The following is a 26,801-nucleotide window of genomic DNA, read 5'->3' on the forward strand; positions in this document are numbered from 1 at the left end:
ACCCCTAGCCTGGGAACCTCCATATGCCAAGGTTGCGGCCCACAAAAGACAAAAAACAGAGAGGGAAAAAAAAAATTTTAATTAAAAAAAATTTTCAATTTAAATCAAACTGGGTTTGATCCTTGGTCTGAGATCTGAGATCCCATATCAAGCCACTGTGCACTGCAGCCAAAACAAACAAACAAAGAAACTTGGCCACAGTGCTAAAAGCACCAAGTCCTAACCACTAGACCACCAGGGAACTCCCAAATTCTATTTAATTTTAATTAATTTTAATCTACACGACCATGTGTAGTAAGTGGCAATTGCATGGGGCAGCTCAGCTCCCAAAGTGTTTACAAAGAACACACGTTGGCTTTGCAAAGAAGAAAAAGAGCGTTTCTTCCTTGTCTCGTTCATTCATTTGTTCTGCCCTGCTGCTTGCAGAGCTCCTTTGAAATCTCAGCGAGAAGCAATGAGTAGGAGGGCTTTGCAAACTGTAAAGTGCTGTGCTTGGGAGGTGCTGCTGTATACGACTCTTTTTTTTCTTGCCCGAGCCCTTTTTCCTCCCTGCTTCTGGGCTCTGACACGGAGACTTGAGGAGAGGAAGCATCTCTTGAGTGGCTCCTGGAAGTGGGGGAGGCTGTTCCCGGGCCTGACCTCTGCAGGAGGCATCCATTCACTCATGCATTCATTCAACAGTCATTGCACACCCTCTCCCTCCTGACCAAGTCCTGGGTACAGAGGGGCCATGACATGTGGAATCTGCCTCAGTGGAGATTAAAGTCCAGGCCTGGGATGTGTGGCATGGCGAGTCACAGGGCGTGAACACAGAAGGCCTGGGTTTGAGCCCTAGCTCAGCCTCCTCTGGGCAGGTCACTTAATTTCTCTAAACTGCTTTTCTTGTGTGAAAGTGGGAAAATTGTGACACGGCACTGCTGATCCCAGGGGATGGATCAGGGCTAGGAAAGCAAATTGCAAAAGTGTGCAGAGATGCTCATGGTCAAAGAGCACGCGCTCCTGGGGAGTAAGTGGGCAATGACAGCCAGTGCCAATGCCCACTGTAAACGTTAGTATTGTTCATATTTTATCAGACCACAACAACGCTTAAGCAGAGTTAAAATATCAACCTTTAAGAAGGCCAGCATTAACTGATTCCCTGTGCTGTTCCCGGTCAAGGTAGGGAAGGGGTTCTGTCTGGATGTACAGACCCGGATTAGGGCCCTTCCCTTGGAAACCTGACAACGGGGCGGAGGGAACACAGGGAAGCAGCCGGCCTTCATTCGGCCATTCCTCTGGTTTATGCCAGGCCACTAGGGAGGCAATGGAACAAGACAGCCTCTGCTCGCAGGAAGCTTTCAAAGGAAGAGGGAGGCAGACAGCCATCAAACAGCCACCCAAATATATCACTAGGAACTGTGATAAGGGTTAAGAGGAGGAAGCAGAGGCTTTGAAGAAAGCATATCATGGGGGATCTTGATTGCATGGTGGAGGGAGGGTCAGAGATGTCACTGAGGAGGTCAGGACCTGAAGGAGTTGGCTTTTATTTATTTATTTATTTATTTATTTATTTATTTATTTATTTATTTATTTATTTTTAGGGCAGCATATGGAAGTTCCTGGGCTAAGAGTCCAATCACCGGCCTACACCACAGCTCACAGCAACGCTGGGATCCTTAACCCACTGAGCAGGGCCAGGGATGGAACCCACATCCTCATGGATACTAATCGGGTTCGTTACCGCTGAGCCACAACAGGAACTCCCAGAAGGAGTTTAATAAGAGGCGAAGGGGTGGGAAGGAGGGTCCAGGTGGAAGAAACAGTCTGTGCAGGGGCCCCCGGTGGGAGGGGAAGGGTGCTCCTGAGCCACTGTGGCCGGAAGGTTCAGGCTACGTTCCGGGGCTGGAAGGGGACTGAGTCTGCAGAGCCTGGTGAACCATGCTTGGGAGACAAGGAAGGGTTTGAGGGGAGGGACAGGGAGGGTTGCTGTTCATTCTGGGAAGAGCACTGAGGGGGCAAGGAGGACACGCGTGTGTCAGAGAGGTGGGACTGGGGATGCAGACAAGGGGAGCGAGTGCAGAGGTGTATGGGACGTCAACACTGAGGTGTCAGGTTCGCCCTGGGAGAGGTGGCAAGAGGGACCCTGGTGGGAGAAGCCCTGTGATGGAGGAAGTTCTGATTAAATGGAGGACCCTGGGGCAGGCCGCCCAGGTGGAGCAGATCCCCCGGGGCTTTGGAATGGGTTGTGAGTCTCTGGAGGAGAGACAAGGGAACAATAGTCTCTGCAGGCAAATCCACGGGGCCAAAGATGCGTGTACTTGGGAAGCTGTGAAGTTGTTGCAGAAAGGGGGACCCCTTCCAAGGCCCGGACATGGGCTCTTGTCCTGGAAATGAATTTTCCGAGGAGACGCATGTGCTGACACAGCAAAGGTCTTTATTGGGAAGGGGCACCCAGGCCGAGAGCAGCAGGGCGAGGAAACCAGGAGAACTGCTCTGCCATGTGGCTTGCGGTCCCAGGTTTTATGGGACTGGGGTTCGTTTCCTACTTGGTCTGGCCCAGGGTTCTTCTTGGAGGCGTGTGCACCTCTCAGCCAAGATGGATTCCAGTGCCAAGGATCCTGGGAGGTTTGTCGTCTCCTCCTTCTTATGGGCCCCTCCCAAATCCTCCTTCTTAGTCTTCAGGGCAGCACGATGTTCCTTATTAGGGCCTCCTGTTGGGAGACGGCTCATGCAAGTGGCTATTATCACACCTGGCCAAGGTGGGCATTTCAGTCAACAGTCCCCTGACAAAATGGAGCTAATATTGGCTGAGTATGGGCCGTGGGCCAGGCCATATTTTAAGCGCCTTATCTTCAGCACCTCATTTAATCCCCACAACAGCCTCACTCCCATTTCACAGATGAGGACACTAAAGCTCAAAGAGGCTCTGCCACTGGGGTGTGCACGCCAGCTGGGCTGACTCCAGATCTGCCTCTGGGCCACATTGTCAAACTGCTCTTGTAGTGACTAGAGCCTGGAAGGGTTGGAGAGGTGAGACGGACAAGGCCAAGGCTGGACAGATGGGCTGGGGCCAAACCCTGCAGGGCTGCATGCATCCCACTGGAGGATCTGGACTTCATGGTAGCAGGATGGGTAGCATGTTCTTAGGGTGAGGATGATGGGATCAGATGTGCTTTTTTGAGAAGTCACCCTAGGACCAGAAAGAGGGAGAAAGGTCCGAGGTGGGGAGACAGGGAGTGGAGGAGCATAAGGGAGAGGCCACTGTAATGGTGGGGGTGGGAGGTCAAGGCTGGAGCTGCAGACACAGGACAGGGGTGGACACCAGCCAGACAGTTCCAGGTTCCATTCAACAGGGTGGCTGGCAGATGGGCTGTGAGGGGAGAGCAATCAAACTTGAGTAACTGGATGGTGCTGATTATTTCATTCATGCAGAGAGCAGCCTTTTATTGAGCACTTACTAAGTGTCAGGTCCTAAGCGAAGTGCTAAGAACATAGAGAAAAAAGATGGAATTACTGGCCGGAAGAAGCCAAGAAGGGAGATGGGAAACGCTGGAAGAGGAGGGAGGGGAGGCAATGATGAGTTTGGTTGGGGTGCACTGACTTAGAGGGGCTGGGGATAGCCATATGGCACTGTCAAGGGACTCCAGAGAGAGGGTCCGGGACTCAGGAGAGAGGTCAAATTTGTGATACACAATTTTGAAAATCAAATCTTGAGTGCTGCTCTGCATCCCTCCCTCTAGAGGGGAGACTTCATGTTGTTTATTGCCGGTTTCTTGGTTACTTTTCAGGTTTGTAGTGCAAGGTTTAATGATAAAATTAAAAAATTCCTAAAAACTATTGGGTCATACACTTAAAATGAGGGAATTTTTATGATATATAAATTATATCTCAGTAAGATTTAAACAAGCAGTTAGGAAAAAAACAAGTCTCAAATTCTATGAAGTCACAACATATGGATGAGGAGAACATTCCACCCAGGGGGCAGCAGTGAAAGCCTGGTGACGTGACTGGAAGCGGGTAACACAGTGTGGCTGAATTTGGGTAGCTTGGGAGGGAACAGGAGTTGCTGCCTCCCTCTGAAGGCAGCTGTGCTAGTCCCAGCACTAAGCACTGACTTGCTGCAGGTTCTGCAGGAGCCTTCCATCCTACCTGGAACCAGTCCTCCAGACAATGCAAGATCCTCATTTTACAGATGGGGAGACTGAGGTTCAGAGAGGTTAAGTGAGTTACCTAAAGTCACACTGCCTTTATTAAAGGAATAGAAGCAGTCCAGTCTGGACCTATCGGCTCCGAAGTTTGGCCCTTAATGAACACTCTAGACCAAGTTTTGCCCCATCCAAGTAGACGCAGTCGAGCAGATTGGACCTGGAAGCTCATTGCAGGGAGACGGGAGGCCACTGGCGCTACGATGGCGCCATCTACTGGTCGAGAGGTGCAGCGTGGCCAGAGAGAGGAAGGCTCTCTTTTCCAGCACAATTCTCTTTTTCTGCCCTTCTTCTCAACGCTGTTTCCTTCCAAGAGCCCTGGGAGGGTAGTAAGCAGAGATTGTTGTCCGACCTCAATTTGCCAATGAGGAGACCATGGCTCAGAGAGAACTGTCTTCTTCAAGACGACTCAGAGAAATGGAGGAGGATCCAGGATGCCAATCCACGCCCTGAGATGCTCCCCGCATCCCACCTGACGCCAGTGCGGACTTAGCCCCCAGAGTGCCCCCTAAGGGCATCTAGGAGTATCTAAGCCAATCCCCTCTCTTTTCTGGTTTACAGATGGGAAATAGGCAGGTAGTCAGGGTTATGCATTGCAGGATCTGCATAGGGTTTTCTGGCGTCTCCGGCTGAGCAAAAGCCCCTCCCCCTCCCTACTTGGGAATCTAAGCCAGGCAGCATCTCCCTTTGGGAGGTGACTGCCCTTTCTCCTTCCCCAGCCTCTCAGGTATCCTGGGTCTCAGGTTCAGGAAGGAGGGAAGAGAAAAAAGAAAGGAGGCCCAGTAGACACATGGGGAGGCAGTGAGCTAGGAGGCGAAGGAGAAGCAGGAGCCCTGCACCAGGCCACAGAGTGGGGCCAGAGCAAGGCCAAGGTGAAGGGCAATGAGCAAGGACCCAGCTACCACAGTTGTGGGACAGGCGTGAGTAGGTGCTTTACGGGGCTATCACCCTCAACCCTCTCCATGACTCCAAGAGCTGGGAAGGGTTACTATCCTCATTTACAGCTGAGGAGCAGCTTCAGGGAATTTGAATATCAGGCCCAAGTTTACATGCAAGCAAGTGTGAAGCTGGAATTTGAACACAAGAAGCATAACTCCAGGAGAAAGAGATCAATGGAAAGCAGAGCGAAAGGTGTAAAGGGCTATCCAGGCATCAGGCTGGGAGGGGGGGTCCTGCTACTGGGGTCTTGTGCATATGAATGTATATGTGGCAGGAAGGGAGAGTGTCTGAGAATCTGTTGTCACACCTTGGTGACAGCCCTGGGGCATGAATTGTCTGAAAATGGCTGAGCAAGCTGGGATCAATAAGGGACCTGGCAGGCTTCTTATCCCCCTCATCTCTTGGCCAGCTCCTAGTCATCCTTCCCAACTCAGCTGAAAAGTCACCTCCTCTGGGAAGCCCTCCCACATTGCTAAAATGGGGTCAGGTCCCCACGGTACATATTTGCAATACTTTTCCTGCCAAGTGCTTGTCACGTGTTTAGTGGTTAACTATGTATTTACTAAGCAAATACAAATTTGTCTCTGACCCACCCAGTTGGGATTGGTAGTAGACAGGTACCAAAACTCTAGATAAAAATAGATGTGCGGGGAGTTCCTGACATGGCTCAGTGGTAACGAACCCGACTAGTATACATGAGGACTCAGGTTCGATTCCTGCCATAGCACAGTGGGTTAAGGATCTGATGTTGCCATGAGCTGTGATGTAGGTCACAGACGTGGCTCTGATCCTGTGTTGCTGTGGCTGTGGGATAGGCTAGTGGCTACAGCTCCAATTTGACCCCAGCCTGGGAACCTCCTTGTGCCACGGGTGTGGCCCTAACAACAACAACAAAACCTGGAACCTCAAGAGGAGGGATGAATGTGTGGATGTTTCCAGGGATGGGGGTTTTTCACTCTGCAGCTAATGGTGGCATTATAGGGCCATGTCGTAAAGCCAGCTATGTGGACTTGGGCAAGTTCCTTAACTTCTTTCTCTGAGCCTCTACATCCTTTTCTGTAAATCGGGATACAGTAAAACCTTCCTCACAGTGTTACTGAAAGCAGGGTCTGGCTGCTCACTGCTCTAAAGCCAACAAAGAGGCAAGGTTGGTGTAAAGGACAGTTTGCTTTATCTTGGATGCCAGCAACCAGGTTGGAGGGGGAGGGGCGGACTTCTGTCCAAAGGGCTGACTCCCGCACTGACAATCAGCCAGCAAGAGCTTTTACAGAGAGACGGAGGGGGCCCCACAGTCAGCTGACAGGCGTCTTGAAGCCGATCCTGTGGTGGTCTGACCAACATCATCTTGATTGTGTTAAGTACAGTTAATCTTCAGGTCCAGGGTCAGTTTCCTTGAGGCCAGTTCCGGGAATCATGGCAGCTTGTGTCATGGCTACAGTCAGGTCATCACGTAGTTAACCTCTCCCACCTGGTGGGGTTTCTGTCTCTACAAGACGGCTCACAGGATACAGCTCAGAATGTTGCCAGGAGGGCAAGGGGTGTCCCTGACTTGCATCCCCAGAATCCAGCCCAGGGCCTGGGATACATGAGCCGCTTACAGAAAGCTGGCTGAGTAGATGGGTGAGCAGGACATCTTCACATCAGGGGCACCAGCACTGCTTCCTGTAACCGATCGATCGACAAGAGAATGAGCCTTGAATGTGGGTTGGGGATGAACACAGAGGGTAGAAATGATAATAGGTGCTGCTCATTCGGCCCTTTGTGCGCCCTGATTTCTGTGCCTGGTTCCACTTAATCCCATTGTACAAATAAGTAGGGGGACCACACGTCCCTGTTTACACAGGACAGTTGCAATGGGATGTATCATCCCAGCATATTGAGTATTTCATTCTCACTCTCCCCTTTCATTCTAAGAAGTGTCAGTTAAGTATGTGGAAGGCGACTGAAGCTTTCAAGAATCCTGAAGGGAATAAATTCAACACCTGATTTGCACATTCAGCGTCTCTGAAGCCCTTGCCCTCAGCTGTTAGAAGTAGTGGGTATGGATTAGGAGAGGTAGCCTGGCAGAGCCCACCTTTCCCAACAATGGGCTTTATACTTTTTTTTTGTCTTTTTAGGGCCGCACCCACGGCATGTGGAAGTTCCCCGGCTAGGGGTCAAATCGGAGCTGCAGCTGCGGGCCTACACCACAGCCACAGCAACGCGGGATCCGAGCTATGTCTGTGATCTATACCACAGTGTATAAACACATCTGCACAGTGTGTCTGCAACACTGGATCCTTAACCCACTGAGTGAGGCCAGGGATCGAACCTGTGTCTGCATGGATACTAGTTGGGTTCTTTACCTGCTGAGCCACAACAGGAACTCTCCAAGAAACCTTTGTATATTGAGACAATGCAACTGCAAAGTCACCTCCAGATTCCAGATCCAATTTGCCTATTGCCTCTTCCTCTCCTACTCCTGCTAACCTCCTCCAGGGAGCTAGGAGAGGAATCACTTTCACTCAGTCCAAGGAGGCTTTTTATAAGGAAAAACCTTGAGAAAATGGAAAATGAGAGATACTTAGAGATTCCGAGTACTTTTTATTTCTTCTCCCACTTTCCCCTCTGTGCTTCAAGCTGTGGAAAGATTACTGTGTTCTTCTAGAGCCAGAATAACTGAGTCATGGCAGGGTGTGACCTTTCTGGATGGCTACATTATCTGGGCCAAGCGTTCCCCCACCCAGGAAATGTCCTCACTCCTGAGCTGTGCTGACACAGGTAAGACCCAGCTTATTATCATCTCACCAAGCCCTGACTCACAGCATCTCTGCTGCTCACCAGCTGTGTGTCCTTGCAGGCGTCCCTTAACCTCTCTGTGCCTCAATGAATCAGTCCTCCGATGGGGGAAAACTACAGCTCAAGGGTTGTTGTGAAGATTAGAGGAGATAATGTATATATAAAAGGCATCGGACGTGGAGTTCCCGCTGTGGTGCAACAGGATCTGCAGTGTCCGCAGTGTCTTGGGAGCGCTGGGATGTATGTTTGACCCCAGGCCCGGCACAGTGGGTTAAGGATCTGTTGTTGCTGCAGCTGTGGCTTAGGTCGCAACTGTGGCTCAGACCTGATCCCTGACCTGGGAACTCCATATGCCAAAGGCTGTCCAAAAAAAAAAGTCTCTGGACATAATGCTTGACATATTATGGGTGCTCAAGAAACATCTCAAATTAGTAACTAATGGTTGTTTTCCTTTCGGTTTGTTCTTATTGTGGTGTGTGGGTGCCTCTGCTCTTGTTTAGCTTTCTCTTTTTTTCTATTGAAAACATACTCAGCTTTTCAGAAAAATAACAACACCTCTCTGCACTCTAACCCATGTGACTTAAAAAGCTTCGGTGACAAAGAACAGACATTAACTGAAGTCTAATAGAAGAAAGTGGGGAGAATCCGTTACAAAGACTCAGGGGTGTCTCACAGATTCCAAGAGCTTGAAATGGGGGTTCTTCTCTCTGCTTCTCCCCATAGGTCTGCTCTGTCCCTTTCTCTCTGTTTCTCTCCCTCCTTCTCTCCAGTCTGGCTTTCTCTGCCACTGTGGCCTCCCAACATCTTCCTCTCCCCTTCTCCCTCCCAGGTCCCCTCTTCCTCGGGGGTTCGTGGAAAGAACTGGACCCAGGCTCAGACCCCAACTCTGGCACCGTCCACAGTTCTCCCAGTTACAGTCTCAACCACATTCGCTAATTAACCCCAACTCCCCACCCTAGGTTCCAATCCTATGTTGCCCCTTGGACAACACAGTAAGTCACCGCTGGAGGGCAAATGAGTTCATCAAAGCTGCATTTTACAGGCAGGGAAAGCCTGGGCCAGCTGAGAAGCTTGAGGTCTCTGAGAGATTGGGTGAAGGTGATTAGAAACTGAATTTAGAGCCACGGAATGGACCCCAGAAGGTGAGAGTTTGAAAGAGAGTCCCATAGTACCTCCAATCTCTGCCCACCTTTGAAAAAGAATTTTTTTTATAAAGAAGGAATGAGGACCAAAGATATGTGATTTGTCCGAGGCCACTGAGCCAGTCAGTGACAGAGATGCCGGTGGCATGCAGAAGTTCCTGGGCCAGGGATAGAACCCACAGCACAGCAGTGACCAGAGCCACAGCTGTAACAACCCCGGGTCCTTAACATGCTGACCACCAGGAAACTCCATCTGCGTGTTTATCTTTTTCTTTGTAGGGCTGCACCTGTGGCACATGGAAGTTCCCAGGCTAGGGGTCAAATTGGAACTGCACCTGCTGGCCTATGCCACAGCCACAACATGGGATCCGAGGCACATCTGTGACCTATGCACAGCTTGCAGCAGCTCGGGAGTCTTAACCCACTGAGTGAGGCCAAGGGGAGAACCTGCACCCTCATGGATAATAGTTGGCTTCTTTTTTTTTTTTTTTTACTAGTTGGCTTCTTAACCCACTGAGACACAAAACAAAACTCCTGATCTTCCCTCTTAATCATAGACCCTCATCCGCAAATGCCTATGTACTAGCCTCCCTATCCCAGCTAGCGACTGTTCTAATCTTTAGATCAGAGCTATCTCTACTACGATAGTTTACTAGGTGGGTGTGCTCCTCTGCTGATTTCCCTGGTAAATGATGAGCCAACCTGATGTCAATTCCCTCTATAACTAGTAATCTTCCCCAGCCCCCCACCGAGTGGTGAAGATTCTTGCCTTGTCCTGCCCACCATCTGCCATCCACCGCACACAATGGGGTGCTGCTCCAGGACTTTGCTTCAGACGTGTGAGCTTCCCCATGCATTAAACCACTGAAGTCTCTCTCTCCAACTCCAGCCTCTTTCTTCGATCTTGAGGCTGGGCAAGTATAGGGCTTGCAGGCCTGCGGGGTGCAGCCCAACAGTACCACACCATAGCTGCCTCTCAGACATGAGGGAAGCTAGAATGCCAGCACCTGAGGGCAGGGCTTTGTTGCTTTCATCCTCCAGGGTGTAGAACACTGCCTGACACATAGTAGATGCTTAATGATATATATCCATTTTTTATATGGACCGCATCTTCTTTATCCACTAGGATTTTTTGGGGGGTGTGCCCATGGCATGTGGAAGTTCTGGGCCCAGGGACTGAACCTGTGCCACATTTCTGACCCAAGCCACAGCGATGTCAACGCCCAATCCTTAATCCTCTGAGCTACCAGGGAATTTCCGGGTTCTTTTTTTTTTTTTTTTTTTTGCTTTTTAGGGCCGCACCCATGGCATATGGAAGTTCCCAGGCTAGGGGTCAAATTGGAGCTACAGCTGCCGGCCTATGTCAAAGCCACAGCAACGCCAGATCAGAGCCTTGTCTGTGACCTACACCGCAGCTCACAGCAACTCTGGATCCTTAACCCACTGAGCAAAGTCAGGGATCGAACTCGCAACCTCATGGTTCTCAGTCGGATTCATCTCCACTGTGCCACGATGGGAACTCCTCCTGGGTTCTTTTTTTTTTTTTTTTTTTTAAAGGAAAAACATGAGGAGTCCCTGTTGTGGATCAGCAGGTTAGGAACCCAACTAGTAACCATGAGGATGTAGGTTTGATCCCTGGCCTTGTTCAGTGGGTTAAGGATCTGGTGTTGCCCTGAGCTGTGGTGTAGGTTGCAGATGCTGCTTGGATGTGGTATTGCTATGGCTGTGGCGTAGACCTGCAGCTGCAGCTCTGATTCCACCTCTGGTCTGGGAACTTCCATATGCTACAGGTGTGGCCCTTTAAAAGAAAAAAAAAAGAGCAGAAATTGACAGAACAATGTAAATCAACTTTAATACAAAAAATAAAAACCTAAAAAAAAGGAAAAACATGAGGGAAATATGACAACTTAATTATGATAGTGCCTGGGTGGTTGCATGATTATGAATAGCTTGGTTTTCTTTCTATTTTTCTGTAAACTCCATATTAATTATGTATCGTAATTTTAAATTAAAGTATAACTGATTTAGAATATTGCTTTTTATTTATTTATTTATTTTCAGAGCTGTACCCATGGCACATGGAAGTTCCCAGGCTAGGGGTCAAATCAGAGCTGCAGCTGCCAGCCTGCACCACAGCCACAGCAATGCCGGATCTGAGCCGAGTCTGTGACCTACACCACATCTCACAGCAATGCCCGAGCCTTATGCCACAGAGTGAGGCCAGGGATTGAACCTGCATCCTCATAGACAAAGTCAGGTTCGTAACCCGCTCAACCACAACAGGAACTCCCTAGCTGATTTATAATTTTGTGTTAGTTTCGGATGTACAGAAAAGTGATTCCATTAGATATTTAGATTATTTTCCATTATAGGTTATTAAAAGATATTGAGTATTGTTCCCTATGTTATACAGTAAACCCTTGTTGCTTACCTATTTTATGTATAGTAGTTTGTATCTGTTCATTCTATACTCCTGATTAATCCCTCCCTTCCCTGTTTCCCCTTTGGTAACCAGAAGTTTGATTTTTATGTCCATGAATCTGTTTCTGTTTTGTATATAGATACATTCGTATTATTTTTTAGATTCCACATGCAAGTGTGATCCTATAGTGTTTTTCTTTGTCTGATTTACGTGTATTGCTTTAATAATGATTAATTTATTAATTAATTTTTTTCAAACTCAAACTTTAGTGTTGCAGGGGGAAGCCTGTAAAAAATCTGTGAAATACCGAGTTTGGCCTGCTTGTTTTGTACTTTCATTCCTAGCTGCAGGGATGACGGAAAGACACTTTCATTTGATTCTGGAGACTATGTGCCAATACCACAGGCCTTTGCTGAAGACCTACTGTGTGCCAGGCCCTTTGCTGGGGTCTGGGGGATACGGAGATGACTGAACCATGGTCCTTGTCCTGGAAGACAGAGTAATGGAGTCTCCAATGTTGGCTTTTCTCAGAGCGAGAAGCAGTTTTTGTTTCCTTGTTTGTTTTGCTTTTTAGGGCCGCATGCTGAGCATATGGAAGTTCCCAAGCTAGGGGTCTAATCAGAGCTACAGCTGCTGACCCAGCACAGCCACAGCCACATCAATGCCAGATCCAAGCTGCATCTGCAACCTATACCTCAGCTATGGCAATGCTCAGTGGGGCCAGGGATTGAACCCAAGTCCTCATGGATCCTAGTAGGATTTGTTACCACTGAGCCACAGTGGGAACTCCCTGGAAAGCAGTTTTATTTGGAGGTTGAAGCCTTGGGGCAAACCAAAGCGTTCAAAGGCAGCATTTAAAGAATGAGCAAGCCAGGGGAAAAGCCCTAACAGAAAAGGAAAAGAAAAGAAGCGGGTTGGAGGGGAGCAGGGGGAGTTGTTGGTGATGTTTTAAGAGAAGAACCAAAGCAGCACATGGCTTGCTCTGGTCTGAACGTTTCCTATTTGTTTTTTTTGTTTTTTTTTGTCTTTTTGCTATTTCTTGGGCCACTCCCGCAGCATATGGAGGTTGCCAGGCTAGGGGTCGAATCGGAGCTGTAGCCACCGGCCTATGCCAGAGCCACAGCAACGCCGCGTCTGCAACCTACACCACAGCTCACGGCAACGCGGGATTGTTAACCCACTGAGCAAGGACAGGGACCGAACCCGCAACCTCATGGTTCCTAGTCGGATTCGTTAACCACTGCGCCACGACGGGAACTCCTGAATGTTTCCTATTTGAGTCTGAACACCCGATGTGATGGTACAAGGAGATCTGGCCTTTGGGGACTAAATCCTTATGCAAGAGGCCTGAGAGATCTCGCTTGCCCCTTCTGCCACATGGGGACACAAGAAGTCAGCCACGCAGAAGAAGGTCCTCCCCCAACCATGCCAGCATCCTGTGTTTAGACTTCCAGCCTCCAGGACTGCAAGAAATAAATTTCTATTGTTCTTAATTCACACAGCCTGTAGTATTTTGTTATAGCAGCCTAAACTAAGACTCTGCTGATGGCAGAGTTTCTGGGATGATGGTTGGCTGGTGCAGAGAAGGGCTCTCGGGGACAAGTGAGTCACTACCTACTTTACCTAGGCAAAAAGCCCAGTCCAGTGTTTTTAAAAACCCAGATCCCGGGGTTCCCACTGTGGCTCAGGGGGTTATGAACCCGACTAGTATCCATGAGGGATCCAGGTTCGATTCTGGCCTTGCTCAGTGGGTTAAGGATCCAGAGTTGCCACGAGCCATGGCATAGGTCACAGGTGCAGCTTGGATCTGGTGTTGCCATGGCTGTGACATAGGCCGGCAGCTGTATCTCAGATTCAACCCCTAGCCCAGGAACTTTCATATGCTGCAGGTGCAGCCATAAAAATTAAAATAAAATAAATAACCCAGATACCAGAAAACCTCTTGAGAGGTAAAATGAAATTTCTGACCCACCTGGGGAGGTGGGTCAGCAAATAGTCAGCATCTTAAAACGATTGATTAGGCACTTATTGACATATTCCCACAGGCTAATGCCATCTGACAATAGACATTCCTGCAGCAAAATAATTTTACATATCACATGATTTTCACAATAAGCCCATGAGGTCAGCTATCACCACCCTTCTCTTACTGATGAGATATGAGGCTCAGAGAGGCCAAGTGACCTGCCCAAGTTCACACAGCCATGAGGTGGTAGAGCTGGGACTTGGGGCCTGGGCTTTGGATCCTAAAGCCAGTTTCCTTCTCAGTGCTCCACAGATATTCCAGAAACATGAGCTGCAAGGTCAAGGGTGGGTGGGAAATACAACTGCCCATAGTGGAAATAGATAGGGTGGGGGGGTCCTCGGGAGAAAAGATCCAGACAATAGTTTTTAGACATAAGAGAAGCCACTTTTAGGCCTAAGCCATTTTGTGATGGAAGCCTGGCCACAATGCCTTCCCTTGAAAGAGTCTCAGTAATAATAATCTCAAGGGAACAGGCAAGAGAGGTACAAGAACAAAGACTATAAATCAGTTGTAAAGACTCCCCGGTCCATTTCAATGGTAAAGATTAGCCTGAAACACTCTCTTGAGCTGTTCTGCAGAAGTTAAACCCTCCTTGAGCACTTAACCACCAGATCAACTGGAACCACAAGGATGATGAGGTTGCTCTTTTTTGACTCTCCTGACTTCAATCAACTTAAGCTTGGACTCTGTCAACCTTTGCCCCAATTCTATACTGAATTGGTCTCTGCTCAAACCCCTCCATGAATATGCACACACCACCCAAGCCCCTTCATGAATATGCATGGACCCTTCGCTTAAAACTTTCCCCAGTTTTGGAGTTACTGTTGTGGCGCAGTGGTTAACGAATCTGACTAGGAACCATGAGGCTGCAGGTTCAATCCCTGCCCTTGCTCAGTGGGTTAAGGATCCAGCGTTGCCGTGAGCTGTGGTGTAGGTCGCAGACGCGGCTTGGATCCTGCGTTGCTGTGGCTCTGGCATAGGCCGGTGGCTACAGCTCCGATTGGACCCCTAGCCTGGGAACCTCCATATGCCACGGGAGCGGCCCAAGAAATGGCAAAAAAACAAACAAAAAAAAAGCTTTCCCCAGTTTTGCTGATGGAAGCTTTGGGAAAGATCCTTGGTGTTCTCCTTACTTGCTGCAAGTAACAACTCCTTCCTCCTCCCATTCTTTGGCTTGGTTTTGTCTTTTGGCTCAACACCCTCCAAGAGGCAAATCAAGTTTTTGGGTAACCCTAGGGCCTCACCTTACCTTCTATGAACTTGTGGGGATTATAGCTAAAGAGTTCTGTTACCATAACAAAATGCAAAATAATCAGTAAAAAAACAAACAAACAAAAAAAACCACAAAGCTTAGATGATGTTGAAATTAACTACATGACCCAATCATCCCCGCACAAGCCATTTCTCCACCACCACCTGAATCCAAGAGCAAGGACCAGAATTGGTCAGGTCGTCAGCAAAGTGTTTAATAACAGCCCCCCAGCTGTCCCCAGCACCCAATCGCTCTGGTTATAAGAACATTTTTCTCTGTGGTTTGTGTTTAGCGCGCCCCCACGTGTTCCTACTTTGTCTCTTAAAGGACCTATTAGCAGCATCATGGGGATTTATAAGGGGGTGTTGCCCAATCTCCTAGAATTACTGCAACACCGGGTAGGTGTGAGCCCCGACCTGGAGGGGCTGGGGGACCGCAGAGAGAGAGAGTGGTAAAGCAAGAATCGTAATCCAGTTAGGTTAGCCTCTCTTGGAAGTCTGTTCTTTCTGCCACCTTTCCCTGCATCGTGCTGGTCTCAGGCACAGACCCTGGTCCTCAAAAACTGATGTGTGTGTGTCTCCTTCCAGAACCTCTGGAGAATGCTGGCTTTGTGCTGCCCTCACACTCCAGTCCAGTAGACAGACACCCCTCCAGCTCATCATCCCCCCCAAAACCCCACCCCCAGATCCCACTCTCAAAATTCACTCAGCAACCCCGTGCGGGAGGCGGGGACCACAGAGATAAACAAGGCTGTGACTGGAGTCACGTTCTCCCTCCCTTCCTTTCTTCAGACATTAATTCCCTGAGAGGCAGGGCTGTGTTCTGGCTAAGATGCTGGGGTCAGACAACTTGCGCTCCAGCCCTAGTTCTGCTGCTTTCTCCCTGGTGGTCCTGCTTCTGGGCCTCCGTGGCCGCACTTTTCAGACGAGTCAGGAGTGGCATAAAGGGGATGGTGCACGCTCTGGGGGCTCCGGGGGCAGGGCCTGGAAGGTGAGAGGTGATCATTCCCCATTCACTCTGTAGGCTCACGGTTTGCCAGGGTCAGGCTCTGGCTGGCTGCTGGAGGCAGGGATGACCCAGGAGGCAGATAAGTAAACAGCAAGAGCTCCCACCCCTCCCTCCTTCTCCCCCCACCCTTTCCTACCCAAGCATCTGAACGCCCAGGCTCAGCAAGTGCAGGACCGCCTACCTGCTTTTACCCCACCCCTGTCCTAAGGCCTGCCTTGACCCTTGGGCCAACTCTGAGTGCCCAGCCCGGCACTGGGGGTGGTGGGGAGAGGGCATCAGTATCATTCATCATCTCAAAGCCCAGAGGCACCAACCTCTGGTCCCTCTCCCCACCTCAAACCTGACAGCCCACCCCCTGAGAGCTGGGCCCTGGGTTTTTCCCACCTGGTGGGCAGAGGGCCAGCAGGAGCCAATGGAGACGTGGGGATGCAAGGGGCGGGCCTGGGATGTGGACTGTAAAAGGGGGTGGGGCCAGACACCCAGTTGCCTGGTTCTAGGTGTCAAGAGGTGCAGTGCAGGGGCTCCTCCCAACTCAAGAGGTAGGCACGACCCCCCTGAGCTGTGGGAAGAGGCCAGAGCAGCCTCCCCAGGTGCCCTCCTGGTCAGCCTATTTTCCTCTCCTGTCTCACTCTCTGCCCGGGGAGGTGAGCTGGGGGCAGGGGCCCTGAGCACACCTGCCCTTCTCTCTCCCAGCAGCTCCAGGCATGGGCAAAGAGAAGACCCACATCAATATTGTGGTCATCGGCCATGTGGACTCGGGCAAGTCCACCACCACGGGGCATCTCATCTACAGGTGCGGGGGCATCGACAAGAGGACCATTGAAAGGTTCGAGAAGGAGGCCTCGGAGGTGAGGCTGCTCTGCCTGAGTGCCCCCCCCCCACTTCCCAGCCTTAGTTTCCCTGGGAGGCTGGTCTTGCAGTGGGGGAGGGGCGGCCCACTCCCCCCAAGCACCTGCTGAGCTGGTAGGTGCTTGTCTTCTCAATCATTCCAGGCAGGTGGTATGGCTGCCATTTTCCAGATGAGGCAAATGAGGCTCAGACAGGTTAAATACCTCGTCGGAGGGCAGGGCCAAAGTTTAAATTCGAGTGTGCCACACTGTATCTCAGGAGGTAAAGTCACAGCCCCATTTAAATGGGGAAAGGATTTATCTGCCATGCAGCTACCATCGAGCCCCTGGGGATACAGTGGTGATCAGAACAAGCCTTCTCCTGCCCATAACTCCTGGTCACACACCCTCATGCCTCATGCCAAGCTCAGTAAGAATGTGGGTGCTGTAGGAGCCCAGGGCAGGGGTAATGAACCTGGCTTGGGAGGCCCTGAAGGCTTCCCAGAGGGAGGGACCTCCTCTGAGTCTTGAGGGAGTGAGGAGAGTGTCTGTGGACCCCAAGGAGACCAGAAGAACAGGTCAGAGCACCTGAGGTAGAGAAGGGCTATTTGATGAAACAGGAGACCTAGGCCTTGACAGCCCTGCTAAGGAGGCTGGTCACTGTCCCTGCAGGAAGTGACAGGGTCAGGGTATTAGGAAGAGCTCGCTGGGGGCAGCAAAGGGAGAACAGACCAAAGGGCCCACCCCTGGGGGCTGCTGCAGCCAACCAGGTAAGGAGGGGTGTGGCCTGGGCTCAGGCAGCAGCAGTGGGCCTGGCAAGCAATGGCTGGAGTCCAGGGGCACAGAGGTGTGGGGATCCACAGAGATTAGGGGTGAGCTCTGGGGAAGGGAGGAAGAGGAACTTGGGGCCTGGGCAAGTGGATGGTCAGTGAATCCCAGAGGCAGAGCTGGTCTGGATCTGAATGAGTCTGTTCTTTGTGGGGGACACTTGACGTGTCCATGGGACTTCTGTGTTGGTGTCCAGGGTGCAGCAGAATACTGAAGTCTGGAGCTCGGGGTGGAAGCCCAGGCTGGAGACTAGGCCACAGGAGAGAGCAGAGCATGTGCTGTGGGAAAGGGTGAGGGGCAGAGACCTGGAGTTGTCAGAGAAAGGGGGGAGCCTACACAGGGAATGAGAAAAGAGGGCCGGGAAGGTGGGTGGAAAACCTTGGGGTGAGGTGAAGAAGCATCTCAACAAGATGGGCAGGTCGGAGGACCAGCTGTGGTGGACCTAAAAATAGGGAGGATTGAAAAGCCAGTACTGGGAGTTTCCCCTTGTGGCTCAGAGGGTCAAAGACCCAATGTTGTCTCTCTAAGGAGGCGGGTTCGATTCCTGGCCTCACCCAGTGGGCTAAGGATCTGGCGTTGCCACAAGCTGTGGTGTAGTTTACAGATGTGGCTCAGATCCGGTGTTGCCATGAGCTGTGGTGTAGGCTGGCAGCTGCAGCTCTGATTCAACCCCTAGCCCGGGAACTTCCATACTCCACAGGTGTGGCCGTAAAAAGAAAATAAATAAATAAGACAGTACTTAACAGGGCACAGATTTGTGTCGTCTGCTGCTAGATTGCATTTTCCTAATCTTGGCTTCCTGAGGTACAGTCCAAATTGTTGTGGGGGCACTTGTGTGGCAGGGACTGGTGAGGAAAGTTGTAAAACCCTGAGGAAACACTGGTTGGTCGATAGCCAATATGGTGAAAGCATAACAGAGAAGTTTATGGAACATAAAAAACAAATGCTCTGACATGGGGGGTCTCATGGTCTTGGGAATCCTTTATGCTCTTAAAGAGACCCCAAAGAATTTTTGTTTAGGTAAATTATATATATCTCTATTTACCATACTCAGAATTTGCACTGAGTTCATCAAAAAATAACAGTGAAAATCTCCTTCCATAATGACATCATACTTTTTGGGTTTGAAAAATAACTATTTTCCAAAACAAAAAACTTTAGAGGGGTGGCATTAGTTAACCTTTCTGCAAATATTTTTAATGCCTGGCTTAATAGAGGACAGCATCCATGAGGATGTGGGTTTTATGCCCTGGCCTTGCTCAGTGGGTTAAAGATCTGGCATTGCCGTGAGTGGTGGTGTAGGTCGCAGACATGGCTCAGATCTGGCGTTGCTGTGGTGTAGGCCAGTGGCTACAGCTCTGATTTGAGCCCTAGCCTGGAAACCTCCATATGCTGTGGGTACATCCCCAAAAAGACAAAGAAAAAACAAAAACAAAACAAAACAAAAAACAAGGAGTTCTCGTCTTGGCTCATTAGAAACAAATCTGACTGGGATCCATGAGGATGCAGGTTCGATCCCTGGCCTCGCTCAGTGGGTTAAGGATCCGGCATCGCTGTGAGTTGTGGTGTAGGTCATAGACACGGCTTGGATCTGGCGTGCCTGTGGCTGTGGTGTAGACCAGTGGCTACAGCTCCAATTTGAGCCCTAGCCTGGGAACCTCCATATGCCAAGGGTGTGACCCTAAACCCCCACCCCCCAAAATGCAAAAGCCTCTCCATACACTGCCCTCTGACTCCCAAGTTACTTGAGAATTTTCTTGGTCAATGGGCAGCTTTGGAAGTTGAGGTAACCCTGGGGTTTTCCTTCTCACTCCTGGCCCAGATGGGCAAAGGCTCCTTCAAGTACGCCTGGGTGCTGGACAAGCTGAAGGCTGAGCGGGAACGCGGCATCACCATTGACATCTCGCTCTGGAAGTTTGAGACCAAGAAATACTACATCACCATCATCGATGCCCCAGGTCACCGCGACTTCATCAAGAACATGATCACAGGCACCTCGCAGGTACCACCAGAGTGGCCTCAGCCCGGTGATGGGGGTGGGCAGCGAGTGTCCCAGGCCAGGTCTGATCTGGGCCTTCCTCTTTGTCCCTGGGGCCAGGCGGACTGCGCTGTGCTGATTGTGGCAAGTGGTGTAGGTGAGTTTGAGTCTGGCATCTCCAAGAACGGGCAGACCCGTGAGCATGCACTGCTGGCCTACACGCTGGGCGTGAAGCAGCTCATCGTGGCGGTCAACAAGATGGACATCACGGAGCCTCCTTACTGTAGCACACGCTTTGAGGAGATCAGCAGGGAGGTGAAGACCTATATCAAGAAGATCGGTTACGACGCTGACACTGTCCCCTTCGTGCCCATCTCAGGCTGGCTTGGGGACAACATGATAGAGCCCAGCGCCAAGGTGAGGCTGAATGGGGGCAGGGCCAATTAAAGGAGACTTTCCAGCTCAAATCTTGGGGCTTTTCCTAGAATATAATACCCAGGATTTAGAGTGTGCTTCTAGGCCAGTCACTGTGCGTGATCTCCATCTCCACGAGTACATGATTTGATTCCTAACTCAAGACCACATGACTAGCGAGTTCCCTGGTGGCTCAGTGGGTTAAGGATCCTGTGTTGTCACTGCTGTGGCATTGCTTTGGACTCTTCTGACATATTCTGCGCAATTGTCCTTGAGAAAGATTAGAACTGCCAGGGGCAGTGTGTTCCTTTGGATGGTATTTGCACACCAGGCACTGTCCTTGGTGCTGAGAGTATCTGTAACTAGGAAGCAACTCTGCTCACAGCACTTACACTCTGTGGGTGTGTGTGTGTTGGGGAGCAGTGGGAGAGTAAAATACTACATGATGACAAGTAATGAGAAAAACATAAAAGGTGAAGGGACCAGGTATGAATGAGCTGGTGGTCAAGGGGGCTCATCTAAAGTGACAAATCTGAAGCTTTTAACACCTGTTTATCACACATTTCAGTGACTGAGATAAGAGAGTTTCATGCTCATGTCCTTCTGAGAATTTATTAGGCACCTACCATGTTCTAGATGCTAAAAGAATAAAGCAGGCAGCCAGTGGACTAGATAGTAGACTTGGAGGTTGGACCCAGCTCTCAAGAAATACTTGCCACATCAGAGACCTCAGTTTCCCCAGCTTCAAGATGGGGATGATGCCGACCTCACAGGCTTGTTGTGAGGGTCTATGAGTTGGCATAGAGCCAAGTGAGTTGCCAAGTTCATCAAGCCAGTTGAAGAGCTCATCCTCACTGAGGCGGCTGGTGTTTGAGGAGGAGTTGGCAGAGGCTGGTTTGGCCATCTGCCAGTCATTGGTCCTCTGGCCCTCCTTCTGACTCTCAATTATCCCCTCCAGGAAAGAGAACGAATACTTTTTTTCATGAGCTTGAATTATTTCTATAAAATTGCTTATTACATTTTTTCAAGTCTCCTTCCTTTCCCCTCTCCCCGACCATCTCTAAGCATTGCGTATTAATAGAAAGGGTAGCCTTCTTTCTCATGCTACTAATTTTTGAGTCCACAAGGCAAGACGTGTTGTGTGGGACTTCTGTACTGCACAGCCCTGCTTCTCTCCCATGGAAGAAGGCTTCCTGGACAGGAGTCTTCTTCCCCATCCAACAAAACCATTCCCGATCCCCTTCCCAACCCTTTCACCCATGGCAACTGTTGCCCCGTCTCCCTTCTGAGAGTCTCACCAAGGACTGAAAGTGACCATTCACTGAGACCTTGGCTGTGTATGACTTCGGGGCTAGGGCACCTACCTCTCTATAGTGCCCTGTGCTAAGGGCTGGTGTTTCCTGGGATACAGATGTGACACTGAGGTTTCAAAGCCTAGAGATCTGCTCAACATTTGCTATGGCTGAAAAGGAGGAGATTCATCAGGATTCCAGTCACCTGCCTGACCTGTAAAGCCCAAGTGCTGACCAGTTTTTGGTCAGCCCACTTGACCCTTACATGACCACCTTGATTCTTTCTCGGTCATCTGTCCTGGATTTCCAATTGACTGACACATCTTTGAGGGCAAAGATGATGTCTCTGATGAGTTCTGGGTAGGGTTGTTAGAGGAGTAAATACAATGCGTAAATGGCATGCATATAAGGCACTGGCAATACTGAACGTCACCTTCCCAGAAGGTCTGTTACTCAATAATGTGCCCTCGCTTAGAGTCTGCTTCTTCGGTCTTCAGATGCAATAGCGCATTCTTTGGGTACCTCTGTTAAAGAACATCTTAGTCTTTAGAAGGTATGAGTGTTGGAATATTTGAGTAGTCTTGTTTTCATTCTTACTCCTGATGTTTACCTAACTTCGTTGAATGTTAGCAAATCCTTTCTCTTCTCTGGACCTCAGTCTCTCCATCTGTGGAATGAACAGATGGAATGAGACCTGAGGGATATTCAGACTCTAGGAATCTCTGCTTCCTGAAATATGTAGGCTCAACTCAGGGGCAATGCCTGTGAGGTTTGGAGCAATTGCCACTATTTAGTGGGCACATGGTGTGCACCAGGTATTGTGCTCGGTGGACTGGGTGTGGTCTTTTGTGACTTTACACTGTTATGCATATAGGCAATGATGCTGCCATTTCACAGATGAGGAAGCCTGGGCTCAGAATGCATAGGGAAAGTGCTCTAGGTCCCAAGTTAAATGCAGGCTGGTGCCTGAGACAGATGTTCTCAGGGCTGAGTGGGCTGCACATTTGGTGGCTTTTCCAGATGCCCTGGTTCAGAAGCTGGAAGATTACCAGGAAGGAGGGGAACGTGGTAGGCACAACGCTACTGGAAGCCCTGGACTCCATCGTGCCCCCCACCCGCCCTACAGACAAGCCCCTGCGGCTGCCCCTGCAGGATGTGTACAAGATTGGGGGTGAGTACGGGCTGGGTGGGGGTTCTTGGGGTTGAGGACCCACTAGGGTCTGGCTGCTGACAGCCCTGGTTGTTCTGTTCCTCCAGGTATTGGCACCGTGCCTGTGGGCCGGGTGGAAACTGGCATCCTCAAGCCGGGCATGGTGGTGACCTTTGCCCCCTGCAACATCACCACTGAGGTCAAGTCTGTGGAGATGCACCACGAGGCCCTGGCCGAGGCCCTGCCTGGTGACAATGTGGGCTTCAATGTGAAGAACGTGTCCATAAAGGACATCAGGCGGGGCAACGTGACAGGGGACAGCAAGAATGACCCTCCCTTAGAGGTGGGGAGCTTCCTTGCCCAGGTGAGAAAGGCCACTTAGAGGTGCCCTCCTGAGGTGGCCATTCCATCTGTGAGGATGGGTCACTGGGTCATTCAGGAAGCGGTCACTGAGCACAGGCTCTGTGCTGGGCTTTTGACAGCAGTGTAAGTGGAGCCTGACAGTCTGGATTAGTATCCTGACTCTGCAGTATATTTGTTCTTTGCCCTTGAACAAGGTAATGCATTTTGCCGATCTGGTTAGCTTCTAAAATATGACCTTGATGTCTTAAAGTGGTAGTTCTTAAACCAAGGGCATCAGAAATCACCAGGGAAGTGTTTCAAAAATGCAGATTCCTAGAATTCTCCCCAGGGCTTCTGACTCAGTGGGTTTGTGTGCAACCTGGGAATCTGTATGTTTGGAGCTTTCAGGTATTTTCTTTTTTTTTTTTTTTTGTCTTTTTGCCATTTCTTGGGCCGCTCCCGTGGCATATGGAGGTTCCCAGGTTAGGGGTCGAATGGGAGCTGTAGCCGCCGGCCTAAGCCAGAGCCACAGCAACACGGGATCCGAGCCGCGTCTGCGACCTACACCAGAACTCATGGCCGGAGCTCTCGTATTTTCTTGGCCCAGACTTGGAATATGAAGCCTCCCCCAACCACCCCCCCTTTTTTTTGGCCATACCCTCAGCATGAGGAAGTTCCCGGGCCAGGGATTGAACCAGCGCTGCAGTTGCAACCTGTGCCCCAGCTATGGCAACGTTGGACCCTTAACCAGCTTCAGCACACAGGAACTTCAAGATGCCCTTACTTAATGCAATGGTCTAGTACATTCTTTCTTGTGCATGTCAAGGCTGGTATTGCCTTGCAGCAATCTTGGGAGTATTAAACGAGGTGATATATAAATAGCAGACCTGGGGCCACCTAACAACTTAGGTGGCTGCTAGTCTTACAGTCCATTTTCCTAAAAGGTGGGGAGAAGTGGTACACACAGTCATATCTATGTGTGAAGATTTTAGTATCATCATCCCCCGCTCTGCCACTTCCTTGCTGCAAGATTTTGTACGACTCCGGCCCCTTGCTGTGAAAATTAAATTAAAATGAATGAGATTTGCTCTGCATGGAACTTGGTATACCTTATAAACATTCAAACATTCACTATAATTTAAAACGTGTCCAAGGCGCCTGACCCTGTAGCCAGTTAGAGCCACCTCCTTTGAAGGATGCTTGGCTAATGCCCTCCCCATCCCCCATTTCCCCATCCTCCATCCCACCCCCACCCCCCACCCCCCACCCCCCACCCCCGCCTTCCAGGTGATCATCCTCAACCATCCTGGCAGCATTGCAGCTGGCTACTCACCAGTTCTGGACTGCCACACTGCCCACATTGCCTGCAAGTTTGCAGAGCTGAGGGAGAAGCTTGACAAGCGCTCAGGCAAGAAGCTGGAAGACAATCCCAGAGCCCTGAGGTCTGGGGATGCTGGCCTCGTCCAGATGATTCCGAGCAAGCCCATGTGTGTGGAAAGCTTCTCTGAGTATCCTCCTCTTGGTAAGGCCCAACAGCGGCTGACTGTCAGAGCTGCCCCCTCCCAGGGAGCAGAACCCGGTCAGGGGATCTGAGTGCCAGGCTCCAAGGGCCCAGAAAGTGAAAGCAGCTTGCCTAGTGTCAGGCAGGAAGGCAGGGGGCCACTTTAGAGCCTTGCTAATTTAAAGTGTGCTCCTCCTGTGCACCAGCAACATGCAGATCCCTTGGAAATTTGTTAGAAATGCAGAATCTGGAGTTCCCATTGTGGCTCAGCGGTAAGGAACCCGACTAGTATCCATGAGGATGCAAGTTCAATCCCTGGCCTCACTCAGTGGGTTAAGGATCCAGCTTTGCTGTGAGCTGTGGTGTAGGTCACAGACACTGTTTGGATCCTGAATTGCTGTGGCTAGGGAGTAGGCTGGCAGCTACAGCTCTGATTCGACCCCTAGCCTGGGAACCTCCATATGTCTTGATGTGACTCTAAAAAGACATGGGGAAAAAAAAAAAAAAAAGAAATGCAGAATCTGAAGTTCTCACTGTGGCTCAGTGGTAATGAACCCAACTACCATCCAAGAGGACTTGGGTTCCATCCCTGGCCTCACTCAGTGGATTAAGGATCTTGCGTTGCTGTGAGCTGTGGTGTAGGTCGTGGCTCGAATCCCGCATGGCTGTGGCTGTGGCTGTGGCCAGCTGCTGCAGCTCCAATTCAACCCCTAGCTTGGGAACGTCTATATGTCACAGGTGCAGCCCTAAAAAAAGCAAAAAAAGAAATAAAAGCAAAAAGACATGCAGAATCTCAGGCTCCATCTAGGCTTGCTGAATTCAAATTCTCACATTAACAAGGTCTCCAGGTAACTGGACTGCCCCTGAAGGTTTCAGAAGCAACAACCTAGAGGAGGGGAGTCACTCAGAGATTAGTAGGGACTTTTTCTTTCCGCTACTCTCTGGTGCAGTAGTTTTCAGACCTGGCGGATGACGAAAACCACTGATGGAGCCTAAGAAACCCAGTCTCTTAGATTCCTTAATTCTGTTATGCATGACTCGGCCTGAACCACTAATCTCTGGAACTTTCTGAACTCAATACGTAGGAAGTAGGCACTTCCTCCTCTGTACTAGGCTCTGTACTAAATATAGATATTTACAAATAAACAAGTCCTTGCCCTCAGGGTCTCCTAGTTAATGGAGATGGGAGTGAATTTCAAATGGCTAATATTAGAGGTGAGCTACAGAGGCTGCTGCCTGAACCCTGCAATGCTGACTTAGTTCCTTCATCTGCCCAAAATACTATGAGACTTGAAGCCAAGTGCCAAAGCCCTTCCTTCCACAGCTTGAAGTCAGGGGAGCACTCAAGAACCCCCAAGAGAAGCAACTGCCAGATTCATAATTAAATGCAAATAAGATCCCCACCCCCATCCCCAGATGAGCAGAGTGTGCTAGTTGCCTGAAGGCTGGGGGCATTAGGATGCTAGCATACTTTCCCCATGACCTTGACTTAGGGAAGCAGGCGAGTTGAGCAACTAAGACTGTAAGTGCTGAGACTTCTGGGTTTCCAACCATTACAGCCAAGTGATTTTCAGCTTCTTGGCCACGTATGAAATAGAGCTGATGAGCTCTACTGTGAGTTGTTGGGAGAATTCAGGGAGCTCGTAGGCACACTCAAAGTGTGCTCACTTATTTGAGACACTTGACTTCCTGTGCCATTGTTGCAGAGCTTGTGCACTGGCAGCGTTCCCCACTGTTTCTCCACATCCTTTGTCCTAGGTCGCTTTGCCGCACGGGACATGAGGCAGACTGTGGCTGTCGGGGTCATCAAAGCCGTGGAGAAAAAAGCAGCTACTGGAGGCAGAGTCACCAAGGCCGCCATGAAAGCTGCCAAGAAGTGAGTGGTGACGGCTCCTCCGGCCCCTCTGGGCCAGGGCCACACCAGGCAGAGCTATACCCAGGACAGAGTGGCTCAAGGTGAAGCCTTAAACTTGGGCTTCTCTTGACTGCACTGTCTTAAACCTGCCCCTGCTAACTTGGTTTTCTTTTTGCTGATGAGTTTAAGGCATGGGAATAAAGCTCAGCACCTCTTTTTGGCCTCTGCATCTGCTGACCTGGATGTCTCAAGCGAGGAGGAAGCAGCGGGGGGGGGGGGGGGGCTGGGTTGAATCCTGCCCCTCTGCCTTCCCTCTGGGGCCCTGAGGGGTGCAAGAACCAGAGGGCCTTGGAGTTCCTGTTGTGGCTCGGCAGGTTCAAAATCTGGTATCCAGGGAGTTCCCATTGTAGCTTAGCAGTAATGAACCTGACTAGTATCCATGAGGACTCAGGTTTGTTCCCTGGCCTCGCTCAGTGGGTTAAGGATCTGGCATTGCCATGAGCTATGGTGTAGGTTGAAGACACCGCTTGGATCCCACGTTGCTGTGGCTGGGGTGTAGGCCAGCAGCTACAGCTCCAATTCCACCCCTAGTCTGAGAACTTCCATATGCCATGGGTGTGGCTCTAAAATAAGAGAGAGAGAAAAGAAATCTATCATCCATGAGGATGTGTGTTTGATCCCTGGCCTTGCTCAGTGGGTTAAGGATCCAGCGTTGTCACAAGCTGCAGCACAGGTCACAGGTGCAGCTCCACATTGCTGTGGCTGTGGTGTAGGCCAGCAGCTGCAGCTCTGATTCCACCCCTAGCCTGGGAACTTCACATGCAAAGGTTGGGCCCTAACAAAGAACCAGAGAGCTTGGGGGG

At 50.3% G+C, this 26,801-nt stretch overlaps 1 protein-coding gene across 2 annotated transcripts in view; it reads left to right on the top strand.

Annotated features, from left to right (window-relative positions):
* LOC100620900 (elongation factor 1-alpha, somatic form-like) overlaps positions 1–26,159 on the top strand; it is a 39,882-nt gene extending 13,723 nt beyond the window's left edge. The window contains exons 1-8 of one of the 2 annotated variants that reach the window (XM_084963311.1): positions 15,552–15,733; positions 16,448–16,599; positions 19,229–19,408; positions 19,505–19,801; positions 22,111–22,261; positions 22,348–22,604; positions 23,870–24,104; positions 25,842–26,159. In XM_084963311.1, coding sequence (XP_084819437.1) covers positions 16,456–16,599; positions 19,229–19,408; positions 19,505–19,801; positions 22,111–22,261; positions 22,348–22,604; positions 23,870–24,104; positions 25,842–25,963 — 1,386 coding nt within the window. In that variant the 5' untranslated portion in view covers positions 15,552–15,733; positions 16,448–16,455 and the 3' untranslated portion in view covers positions 25,964–26,159. Of the gene's footprint in view, positions 1–15,551; positions 15,734–16,447; positions 16,600–19,228; positions 19,409–19,504; positions 19,802–22,110; positions 22,262–22,347; positions 22,605–23,869; positions 24,105–25,841 lie in introns of those variants that run through there. The other variant, XM_084963310.1, reaches the window with a different exon arrangement.
* The last annotated feature ends 642 nt before the right edge of the window (positions 26,160–26,801 follow it).

This window comes from Sus scrofa, chromosome 6, assembly GCF_054392235.1.
Source record: "Sus scrofa isolate SSC_HxYL_T2T_F1_AM1 chromosome 6, Sscrofa_HxYL_maternal_Yorkshire_Landrace_v2.0, whole genome shotgun sequence".
NCBI lineage: Eukaryota > Metazoa > Chordata > Mammalia > Artiodactyla > Suidae > Sus > Sus scrofa.